At 49.1% G+C, this 12,117-nt stretch overlaps 1 protein-coding gene across 1 annotated transcript; it reads left to right on the top strand.

Annotated features, from left to right (window-relative positions):
* The first annotated feature begins 553 nt into the window (after nt 1–553).
* On the top strand, nt 554–7,958 carry si:dkey-175m17.7 (dual specificity protein phosphatase 10). Its single transcript, XM_068600087.1, has 3 exons — nt 554–2,645; nt 4,097–4,399; nt 5,585–7,958. Exons 1-3 carry the CDS (start codon nt 554–556, stop codon nt 5,848–5,850), a joined length of 2,661 nt encoding a protein of 886 aa, XP_068456188.1. The 3' UTR covers nt 5,851–7,958.
* Nucleotides 7,959–12,117: the final 4,159 nt, after the last annotated feature.

Genomic DNA, 12,117 nt, shown 5'->3' with positions numbered 1-12,117 from the left:
ATGTGGCCCTGTTATAAGCCGGTTGGACTGATGTGCATGTTGACATGGATTAGCAAACATAATCATTATGATCCATTCAAATCAAACATGCACCTCAGTGGGTTTTCTCTTCATGCAAGTTCTCCTTTCATTTGCAGCAAGTGCAAAAAAGGAAATGTGTGACATATTGATGAAAAACCTGAGCTGTGACGTTGTTGGTTTTTGTTCTTGTTGTGTGTTGCAGAGAGAGATGAGATATGAGTTAGACTTAAAAGAATTGTGTTGTCGTGGTGGATTTGGGGTTTTACTTTACATTCCACAAATAGTTCACCTTTATTCTTTGATGATATACACGGTATTGTAACACACAACATCACCTGCTCATAATCAACTGCATCAGATACATGTTTCATAGCTTCTCTGAACTTTGCATCAGTGCTGTTTGTGTATAAAATGATGGAATGTAAAGTGCTCCCCACTTTTCCATTGTTTGTAAAAAAATGACAGTAATTGTCTGACGACTCTCTTCCTGTCTCTCTCTCCCTCGCCGTCGGACAGCTCTGCATGAACCCAGATGCCTCCCCTCCCTCTCGATGAGCGTATAGTGGTCCTTCAGCGCCCTAAAAACCTGTGCGAGACTTCCCCACAGACGATCCCGCAGCACTCCTCTCAAATATCCACCTCTTCCAACGGACACTATCCACACCTCCACTCTTCGCAGTCCCACTTCTACGCGCCCTCGTGCAAACCTCCGACTCTGGAATGCAAGCGCAGGTCCTCTCGTGTGCAGAAATTCAAGATCGATCAACCCGTCCCGCCGGCGGGCGCCCGACACACCCCTAGCCACTGCCACAGCAATGGCACAGTGACCCTCGGCCCACGGCTGCCCTCCCACACGCATACCATCGACATCAAGGTGACGGTGGACAAAGGAGGACGGGGAGCAGAAGGCGTCAGCAACTCCTTGGGCCGCGGCGGGAATGTAAGAGGCGGCAGAGGGAAATGTGTCTTCTCGCAGCTGGATCAAGGACAATGTGAGAGGAGGACCGGAGCAGCGGGGAGGCCAGGTGGCGCCGAACACAAGTCGCAGCGGAGTCGCCACGGTCAGCCGTCGTCTTCCCCCCCCGGAGGCGTCCTGCAGTTCGTCCCGGCTCAGGCGCAGCAGCAGCAGCAGCAGCAGCAGCAGCAGCAGCAGCAGCAGCAGCGGCTGCGGAGCGAGAAGGAAAACGCTGGTTGTCTCCAGAGAAGCGAGCAGGACTTTCTCTCCGCGGGTCACAAGAAGAACTCCAAACTGGGAACCGTCCATCAAGGCCATCACACCCTCAGCCTGCCCTTCCAGCAGCGCTCCGTCCCCGTGCCCCACGCCGCCGTCCTGAACTCCACTTTCCCGCCGTCCCCTCCCTCCGTCCCCGCCCACGCCCCGGGCCCCTTCCAGCAGCTCAGCCAGCCGCCCTCGTCCCGGCCCAGGGATCTGCGCCCTCACGCTCTCCATGGTCTTCCCATCTCCCCTTGCTCCTCCCACGCCGGAGGCTTCCCGAGCCCAGACCACACCTGCACCATCGACTGCACCCACCCGTTCAGCTGCGGCTGCTGGAGGCTGGTGAGATGCAGAGGGTGTAAGGGACGCGCCGCCGGCTGCCGAGGAGAAGGAAGCTCGTCCGCCTCGTTCTCCTGTGTTCACAAAGCCGGGGCGGCGAAGCGAGGAGGCAAAGACATGGGCCTGAGGAATCTGGGCGGGTGCCTCTCCACCACCTCCACCTCCAACACCTCCTCGTCCAACAGCACCGTGTCCGACTGCCGAGCGACGCTGTTCAAACCTCTCCGCTGCGCCTCCTGCTCCGGCGAGGCCAGACACTTCGAGAGTCCCGCCATCCTCCGCAAGAAGCTGGTGGGCGGCTGCCTGCCCTGCGCCCCGCTGGCCTCCTCGGCCCCCCTGCGGGCCATCCAGAGCTGCGTCACGGGCTGCAACCCCAAGGCCTCGCAGACGGGCAGCTCCACCTGCAGCTACTGCAGCAGCGACCCCATCGTGGTGACCTTCAACCCCCGCAGGGGCAAACCCCCGGGGCGGGGCACCGGCGCCGCCCATCAGACGGGGGCGTTCCAAGCCGACGACGACGACTACAGCGTGCGCACCATCTGGCCCGAAGAACTGGCCAAGAAGATGACCCACTCCAAAGCCCAAAAGAACCACTGCGGCGGGTCGGGAGTCGGCGGGAGGAAGTCCGGTGCGACCCCGGGCCAAAACGGCAGCAACGGGACGGGCCTCGCCCTCCTGGACTGTCAGAACCTTCAGGAATACTCTCAGTCTCAGCTCACGGACCGCGCCGGCCGGCGGCGGCTCCAGCAGGGGAAAATGGCCGCCCTGGACTTCATGGGCCGCAGGTGCGACGAGGGCCAGAACTCGCTGAAGAGGCTGTTGAACAAAGCGGAGGACGGAGGAGCGGAGCAGGACGGCGACGCGGCGTATCCACGCTCCCCCTCCCCCCGCTCCGCCTCGCCGCCGTCGCCCGTGTCCTTTTCGCCGCCGCCGTCCGCCCCGAACACGCTCATCAAGCCCCGGCCCTGGCAGAGAGAGAGGGAGGGCGGGCACTCGCTGCCCTCGGCTCAGTCGCTTCACCTCGCCCTCAACTCCCTGAACAGAGAGCAGGACGAGGAAAACGGCAGAAGTAAGAATATCTTACGCTCACATAGGTGCTAAAATATTCATAATATCTACCAAGTCACACATTTAATGTAGGAGTACTTTCATGTTGGTGAGTTTGTAGTTAGAGATGTGTAAGCTTTCAATGTGGCATCCTGTCATGATTATTAACCCTTTGAGGGGTTGAATTTGCGGTTGTTTTATAAAGAACATGTAGCTTGTTTCCTTTAAGTTATGAAATAATAACCAGACTTCTTCTCTGGCCAAATAATACTGATACTGACTGCTTTGACCCGGTTATCTTCCCAGGTGTTTAGTCTCAGTTGTGTTGGTCTTGTCTCCCTGCACCTCGTTCCTGGTCTTCATCATGTCTCTCTCTGGTCTTCATCGTGTCTCTCTCTGGTCTTCATCATGTCTCTCTCTGGTCTTCATCATGTCTCTCTCTGGTCTTCATCATGTCTCTCTCTGGTCTTCATCGTCTCTCTCTGGTCTTCATCGTGTCTCTCTCTGGTCTTCATCATGTCTCTCTCTGGTCTTCATCGTGTCTCTCTCTGGTCTTCATCATGTCTCTCTCTGGTCTTCATCATGTCTCTCTCTGGTCTTCATCGTGTCTCTCTCTGGTCTTCATCGTGTCTCTCTCTGGTCTTCATCGTGTCTCTCTCTGCTCTTCATCATGTCTCTCTCTGGTCTTCATCGTGTCTCTCTCTGGTCTTCATCGTGTCTCTCTCTGGTCTTCATCGTGTCTCTCTCTGGTCTTCATCATGTCTCTCTCTGCTCTTCATCATGTCTCTCTCTGGTCTTCATCATGTCTCTCTCTGCTCTTCATCATGTCTCTCTCTGGTCTTCATCATGTCTCTCTGGTCTTCATCATGTCTCTCTCTGGTCTTCATCGTCTCTCTCTGGTCTTCATCGTCTCTCTCTGGTCTTCATCGTCTCTCTCTGGTCTTCATCATGTCTCTCTCTGGTCTTCATCGTCTCTCTCTGGTCTTCATCATGTCTCTCTCTGGTCTTCATCATGTCTCTCTCTGGTCTTCATCATGTCTCTCTGGTCTTCATCGTGTCTCTCTCTGCTCTTCATCGTGTCTCTCTCTGTTCTTCATCATGTTGTGTCTCTCTCTGGTCTTCATCGTGTCTCTCTGCTGTCCATCGTCTCTCTCTCTGGTCTTCATCGTGTCTCTCTCTGGTCTTCATCGTCTCTCTCTCTGCTCTTCATCGTGTGGTGTCTCTCTCTGGTCTTCATCGTGTCTCTCTCTGGTCTTCATTGTGTCTCTCTCTGGTCTTCATCGTCTCTCTCTCTGCTCTTCATCGTGTGGTGTCTCTCTCTGGTCTTCATCGTGTCTCTCTCTGGTCTTCATCGTGTCTTTCTCTGGTCTTCATCGTGTCTCTCTCTGCTCTTCATCGTCTCTCTCTCTGCTCTTCATCGTGTGGTGTCTCTCTCTGTCCTTCACACTTCTTCTTTGCCTCGTCTTCCTCCAGTGCACCTCTCTCTGCCGCTGTCCTCTTCTTTGCCGGCCTCTCTGTCCAACGAGACGGCGATGAGTCCCGACGCGGAGAACGCCGTGGTGAGCCCCATCCTGCCCTTCCTGTTCCTGGGCAACGAGAGAGACGCGCAGGACTCGGACCTGCTGCTCCGCCTCAACATCGGCTTCGTGGTCAACGTGACCACGCACCTGCCGCTCTACCACGTCGGCTCCGGGCTGCGCTACAAGCGGCTGCCGGCCACCGACAACAGCAAGCAGAACCTCCGACAGTACTTTGAGGAGGTTTTTGAGTTCATTGGTGAGAAACATACGGACGTAACCCTGAGTTCATGGAGAAGAGAGAGAGAGAGAGAGAGAGAGAGAGAGAGAGAGAGAGAGAGAGAGAGAGAGAGAGAGAGAGAGATACTGCACTGATCAGATCTGATCATTAATAGGTAGTTATAGTTAGTTATGCTGCCACACTGAGATGCACCTTCAGACATGAGCTGCTGCATGTCATTGATACTGAGAACTATTGATGAAGACCAGTTTGTAGTAGAAAGATGCTCACAGGTAGAAAGATGCTCACAGGTAGAAAGGTGCTCACAGGTAGAAAGATGCTCACAGGTAGAAAGATGCTCACAGGTAGAAAGATGCTCACAGGTAGAAAGATGCTCACAGGTAGAAAGATGCTCACAGGTAGAAAGATGCTCACAGGTAGAAAGGTGCTCACAGGTAGAAAGGTGCATGCTGATAGCGTTTACATGTATGTTATAAACTGGCTTCATTACTTATTGATGATGTAATGACTCACGTCATCTTGCTAGATGTTTGTTTGTCGGTGCGTTGACACGTTGGGAGCTAAAGCTGCTCTTTCCTGCCTCCTGCTCTTCATGTACCAGGATGCTTAGCGCGCAGGAGTTTACTGCATCTGATAAAAAACTAAATAAATTCCCCAAACGTCAATGAAGAAAATATTCGTAAGCCTGAACTGATGAATACTACAGCACACCTTCCTCATTCAAGGCACAAACTAAACTGATCCTAACCCCCGAGTCAGCCAAAACGCTGTAAAATGATGCACACTGTAAAAAGAAACGTCATCAGTAACATCCTCTGAGCATATTGGGGGACGCCATTCTCGCTGTTGGAAGCAAAACACAAGCGAAGAGGACGAGGAGGGAGCTGAGTGGCGTTGCGCCTCACAGCGCTAAAGCTGAAGTAGCACTCTGCGTCTTCCTCGCCTGCGGCGGCGTCACTGTCATGTCACCGCACGCAGGAGAACAAGTGATGCCGCAGCTGAGACACAGAGAACGACGGCGGAATAAAAAAAAAAGCCGGCGTTTTCCCCACTTTGTCCCCAAGTCAGCTCGAGTTGAGGTCGACGGATGTTCCCTTTGAGGACAGAGACGGCGCTCCCTACATTCACAGCGTCGGCGTCTAGTTTCACTGCTTTGCTTCTGCTTGTGTCTTTCTGAACCCGCGTTGTTGTTCTGGTCCACAGAGGAGGCGTATCAGAGCGGGCAGGGCGTGCTGGTGCACTGCCAGGCCGGCGTGTCCCGGTCCGCCACCATCGTCATCGCCTACCTGATGAAGCACACCCTCATGACGATGACCGACGCCTACAAGTACGTGCGGAGCCGCCGCCCGGTGGTGTCCCCGAACCTGAACTTCATGGGCCAGCTGCTGGAGTTCGAGCGGGACCTGAACTCCGGCGTGACGCCTCGCATCCTGATGCCCAAGCTGAACGGCGTGGAGACGCAGGTGTGAGGGAGGTCGGCAAAGAGGTCGAAGCGGCGTCCGATGAGCGGCGCTGAACGAGAGCGGCACATTGACCAGAGATATTACAAAGAAGAAATGTTTGTGCACTTTTAATACTGTGAAACACGAGACTCCAGTATACTGTTTATAAGATAATGTGCCAATATTTTGTATTTGACCCAACATCACTCAGATATCTCTTTTCTTGTCTTCTTTCTGATGCCTCTTGCTTTTGGTTCCCATCGTTTAGATTCACAGCCTCAGACGGAGACACAGTGACTGCTGCCGTTAATCATAAACGCATGCTGAACGCATATGCAAACATGGAAAAGGTTCGCTGGTAACGGACTCACCACACGTAGCAACACGTTATTATACACGCTTCACTTCCCGTGCACATGTTCCAGTAGCACCGGCAGCATTGCCACAAAGATGAGAAGACCTCAGTCACTGTTTTTGGTTAATATTATAATGTATATGGTTTTTTTCTATTTGGAAACTGTGCAACCTCCGTAGCAGGATGGACTGAGTGAGGACGCGAGAAGCTTTAACGTGGAAAACTTATCGCAAAAAGGTCCAACGGCTCATGGAAATGTGTAAGAAGGGTTGGAGTTCAGTGCAGCTGCATGTTAGAAACAGAGAAGGATTAGAAGTGTAAAATAGTTACAGCTATACAACACAATATAGTTGTGGTAATCTGTGTTACTAAAAATGATATTAATACATGAATGCACTGACATGTGCTCATTATAAACTATTACTGCTGAGCTGAAGCCGCAGCAGAGATGTGTTGGTGGTTACCTGGAGGCCGGTTCACACCTGCAGTCACATGCTGCTTCAAACACAACACATCTCCAGCTCTGCAGGATTGATTTTCTGGGTAATTCACGAGGAAAATACATTATTTATTTCAAACCTTCTTTTTTTTGGCCTGTAGCGTCGAACAGTCCCGTCATGGTGCTTCTCTGTACATAAAGCACATGGCAGGTCGTCCCGTTTCATCCGTCTGGTCGGGCCCGTCGAGGCAAAGCTTCAGAGCAGAAGCTTTTATTTCTCTCCCGTCCTCCAGCAGACGACGTCTGCATGTTATTTCCCGCGGTCGCAGAAAGGACCGAGAGCTGCTTGAGCTTCCTGGTGAACCCGATGTCTCCTCCGTTATGACTTCAAGCCAAACCTGCTTTGTGTTTCATTACGGCGATACCTGTGTGATCATCTCCGTCTGTTCGAGCTGGTGATGTCTGATCTCTGGTTGGTTAAACTCATCTCTCCCTCGCTGGTCTCTTGCCTTATGGTCCTCCCCGTGTCCCTCCTGACTATGCATCGCTGCTGTGGAGGCTTGGTTTGGTGGGAGCAGGTTCACTGTGAACTCTCCGCTGTGTCGGTCCGGTCCTTTTCACTCCTCACCTGCACGGCCACTTCCTGTGTTGAAGGTTCAAACTCAACACATCTCTATATATGAAACATCAGTGATGAATTAACTGTAATAAGAAAGCCGGTGCGGATTGACACTTAAACTGTAAATAGTATGAAACAATATCATACACTCTGCAGCGAGTCCAGCTTCCTGTTAAAACTCCATCTTATATCAGTGATGTCACTCTGTGGATGTAACTCGTGTTTTCTAATCTGGTAGCAAAGGAGGAGAATTATTTTGCACATTTTCTAAACTAATGCCATACACAAACACAACGCTGTCAGTACTTTATGACCGGCGCATTTGCAGAAGAAATGTTGAATTCTTTGACTGCATCACTTGTCGGAGATGACAGAAGGATTCAGCTGAAGGAAGAGGGAACACGTGTGTTCTTATTGTCCTGTGTGTTTGTGTTGTGCTCTCTGGGTTGTGCGTCCTGGGACTCGGAACACGCGTGTGATTAAAACTCTGTGACGCGTCACGAGGTTGAAGGAGGTCGACCTCCACGAACACACGGACCAATCAGATCTGAGTGTTGCCACTAAACTCAAACCTTCACCCCGAGTGAAGAGTTCACGCTTTATGAGGATCTGTTGTCAGTCCTTCAAATATTTTAACCAAATCCCAGTTGCCCCTTTTCAAAAAACCCTGTTCCCAGTTTCTACAACCAAAATGCCTTCACTTTAGTTTCATCTGGTCCCCCGTGTTGTCATAAATATATATATATATATATATATATATATATATATATATATATATATATATATATATATATATATATATGATATGGCTAGTTGGGTTTATTTTCTGTCAAAGTGATTTTGATATAGGCGATATATATTTTTCTACAGTCAAACTGTTTCATCGTGTCGGTAAACAAACTCACTGTGTTGACAGTTGTTTTTTTTTACATGAATTTTTGTTTTGTATGCGCGGCTGTTTGTTTGTGTGTTCGCTGTCGTCCACCTCTGCAGCGATGCTGAGCGCCTGCAGCGTCTCATGCCGCCGCGTCGCCGTCTTCAGACCTCCGTCCTGTTTTTACCTCTCGCCTTTATTTCCACTGGAGAGACTCCAACAGACGTGCTGCTCCTCCTGCTGCTTCTCCAGCTCAGCTCACGTAGGTGTAGGTTTGACCTCTGACCTTGGAGGAGGTCGCTACCGCTCCTTCATTTTTATACAGACTTTATATGCAAAATGGCCGCCGAAGCGATTTCCTTCAGTGTGGACGCCGTGCAGCGAGTCAGTGCTGAGCTCACACGTTTGTGACGCGAAGGCGAACGGACGAGTTCTCTCTACTTCAGACAAACTGAAGAGCCGGTGTCTCAGCGTAAGAAGAAGAATATTCAGTTTGTGTTTAGCATTTGAGGAGAGGAAAGTCTTGACAGTGTGTATGATAAGCTTCTGGCGACGTTGTGTATCCGTGCTTCTTCCTGAGGACTCAATTATTCCACTTTGTACTTTATCGCTCATTTTTAAACATTGTGTTTTTTCCTGTACCAAATATTGAATTTCAAGGCTCATGATTCATGAGACTGATGATGAGGAGGAGGAGAAGAAGAAAGCAGAGCACCTCCTCCCTTCCTGAGGAGGTGTGAACTCTTCAGGTCCTCCATCGTAGCGCCGTGCTGTTCATGTTCAACCTGTGATGCTCTTCCTTTTCATGATGGATTGTTTCTCTGAAGCAAATGTAATATTTTCATATTGTAGTGACTGGTCCTTGTATTTAGACGATGTTTTTACCTCCATGTACAGACTATACTCTTCATAACTCTTTGAGGTGCACTGTGACTGAAACAATGCTGCTATATCACAAGGACTTTTATTTTCTACGTCCCATCGGGCCGATGCAAAGTGGTGAATATCGCTGGAGGTGAGCGCTGCAGCGAGGGCTGGAGCACAGAGGCCCTGCTCACGTTGTTCTAACTCAACCCAGCTGTTTGACCTCAGAGTGACTGTGTGCACAACCACAGGATCTGTAGCTGCGCCGCTTTATGCATGACAGAGAGAAGGGAGAGAAACATGTAGCAGAAACGCATTTCTAAAAGCCCGTCTCATCGCTCACTGTGGTCAATAAAACTGTGATGATGCTCGTTTTGCAACAGTGTTGGTTTTGTGTTTTATGATTGACTCCTGCAGCAGAGTGTGAGGACATGTCACAACTTTAGACTATAAACACCAGGAGGGAAAGGCTCCAACGCTGTCCAGGTAAAACATTGAACCTGCTACTGAAACATCGACAAAATGCACATGTGTATCACATGTTACTGACACGTCTGAAGTGTTTGAGTGAAGGTAATTGGTTGGAGTCGGTCCTTCACTTTGGTCCTGATGAAACATCTCGACATCTGTTGGACGGATTGCCAGGACACTTTGATACAGACGTTCATGGTGAAAAAGGTTTGACCCCCTGACCTTTCATGTCCAACTCTGTCTGCACATCCAATACTTTGGTTCATGATCAAATCCCTGCAAAGCTCATGCCATCGAAACTGAATCAAGGTGTTGAATAAGAAGCTGCTAACCATCAACATGCTAACCATCAACATGCTAACATTAGAACATCAAAGTCAGTTTTATTATCAATTTTGTGCAGTGTGCAAACTTACAGAAGATCAAAAGTATGTTTCTCTTCTGTTTAACATATAGCAAATTGTGCAATAGTCATAATAATAAAGTAACTTAAAATAACTTTAAATAACATGGCAGCAAAGCACAGCTGAGCTTAAGTACACTCTTGTGCACTCTTGTGTTTCTTTTTCCAGACGAACACACATCCCATAATGAACCCCGGCTGCATCACAGAGACGTTGCTCATCTTTACATCATTGTGATAAAACCTGCATGTGTCCAGGTCTCAATAGAGTTGCTCTCATTGAGGTCAAACTGCTCGTCGAGGGTTTAAAGGTAATTCTTTGGCGTGAGCAGAAGCAGAAAAGAGCTGTTTCAATGCATCTACAGTACACATACATGTACCTCGTAGTACATGTACCTCATAGTACATGTACCTCATACTACACAAAGTATTGTGATCGTAGGGGAGCCATATAAACCTTGAGAACTGGGTCCATCTCAGACTTAAAAGCCTGAAAACAGGCATTTTGAATCATTGTGTAGCACTAAAAAATATGCAAAATGTTAATTCAGAGAATCTGCAGCGAGTCGGCCAGCGCTGAGGTGAATGTCTCGAACACACAGCGGCCTTCATCACGACCTCCCAGAGGAACCGAGTGTAGAAGACAGCAGCTTCTGTCCAGAGGAGTTAGACGGATGGAGAAGAACAGAAAAGAGTTCATGACGGTTTAAATGTGACTGAACTTTGCTGCTGTGACGTCAAACAGAGCCAGGCGGAAGAGTTGCGCAACACATGGACACACCAGCTGCAGGACGACGTTGAGGAGCTCAAAGTTCACTCATGAACTTTCTCTTCCTCTTCTGCATGTTTGATGAGCAGCGCTCTGGTTCCTCTGGTTCCTCTGGTTCCTCTGGTTCCTCTGGTTCCTGCGTTGGTGACTTGACTGAAGCTTCCCCATCAGGTGATCTGACTGCTCTCTACTCTGTTTTGTTTGTTCCAGCTGAATATGAAGAGTAAACATGTTGCCGTCGTAGCGTCCTAACGTGTGCACAACCCTGATGGCTGCATTGTTGTTCTCCGTGTTTCTCGTCAACACACTGGAGGAAGTGGCTCTTTTCATTACAACGTTAAACAACAATAGTTCCTGAGTCCTTTGTTTTCATTTCGTTTCCCAGAGGACTCGGCGAGCAGTGAGCCTGCTGGGCGACAGACCACCAGCCCTGCACTGAAGGCAGGAGCAGCTGTTTGGAAAGTATTGAGCAGCTGCATTACCGTCAATACCAACGGCCAGCTGCAATTGACGATTCAGATGATCACCCCACCCAGATCTGCTCTGCCATCGTGACATAAGAGCCGGTTTGGGATCCACAGCTGTGTGATTGAGCTGCCGGGGATCGATCAGAGAGAGGTTAAAGCAAACTGGCTGGCAATAACTGCTGAGAGTAAAGAGCATGAGGGGAGGACTGCATGACTGCATGAATGTATGAATGTGTGACTGTGTGACTGCATGACTGTATGACTGTATGAATGTATGAATGTGTGACTGTGTGACTGCATGACTGCATGACTGTATGAATGTATGAATGTATGACTGTATGACTGCATGAATGTGTGACTGTATGACTGCATGACTGCATGAATGTGTGACTGTATGACTATGTGACTGCATGAATGTATGAATGTATGAATGTGTGACTGTATGACTGCATGAATGTATGAATGTGTGACTGTATGACTGTATGACTGCATGAATGTATGAATGTATGAATGTGTGACTGTATGACTGCATGAATGTATGAATGTGTGACTGTGTGACTGTATGACTGTATGAATGTATGACTGTGTGACTGCATGACTTTATGACTGTATGAATGTATGACTGCATGACTGTATGAATGTGTGACTGTATGACTGCATGAATGTATGAATGTGTGACTGTGTGACTGTATGAATGTATGAATGTGTGACTGTGTGACTGCATGAATGTATGAATGTATGACTGTATGACTGTATGACTGCATGAATGTATGAATGTGTGACTGTATGACTGTATGAATGTGTGAATGTGTGACTGCATGACTGCATGAATGTATGACTGTATGACTGTATGACTATGTGACTGCATGAATGTATGACTATGAATGTATGAATGTGTGACTGTATGACTGTATGACTGCATGAATGTATGACTGCATGAATGTGTGACTGTATGACTGTATGAATGTGTGACTGCATGACTGTATGACTGCATGAATTTATGAATGTATGACTGCATGAATGTGTGAATGTG

This window comes from Clinocottus analis, unplaced genomic scaffold, assembly GCF_023055335.1.
Source record: "Clinocottus analis isolate CAN_PGR_092001 unplaced genomic scaffold, fCliAna1.0.p SCAF_5, whole genome shotgun sequence".
In the NCBI taxonomy this organism is placed as follows: Eukaryota; Metazoa; Chordata; class Actinopteri; order Perciformes; family Cottidae; genus Clinocottus; species Clinocottus analis.
Note: the sequence above shows the minus strand (reverse complement) of the source record. Positions and strands in the feature narration are given on the sequence as shown.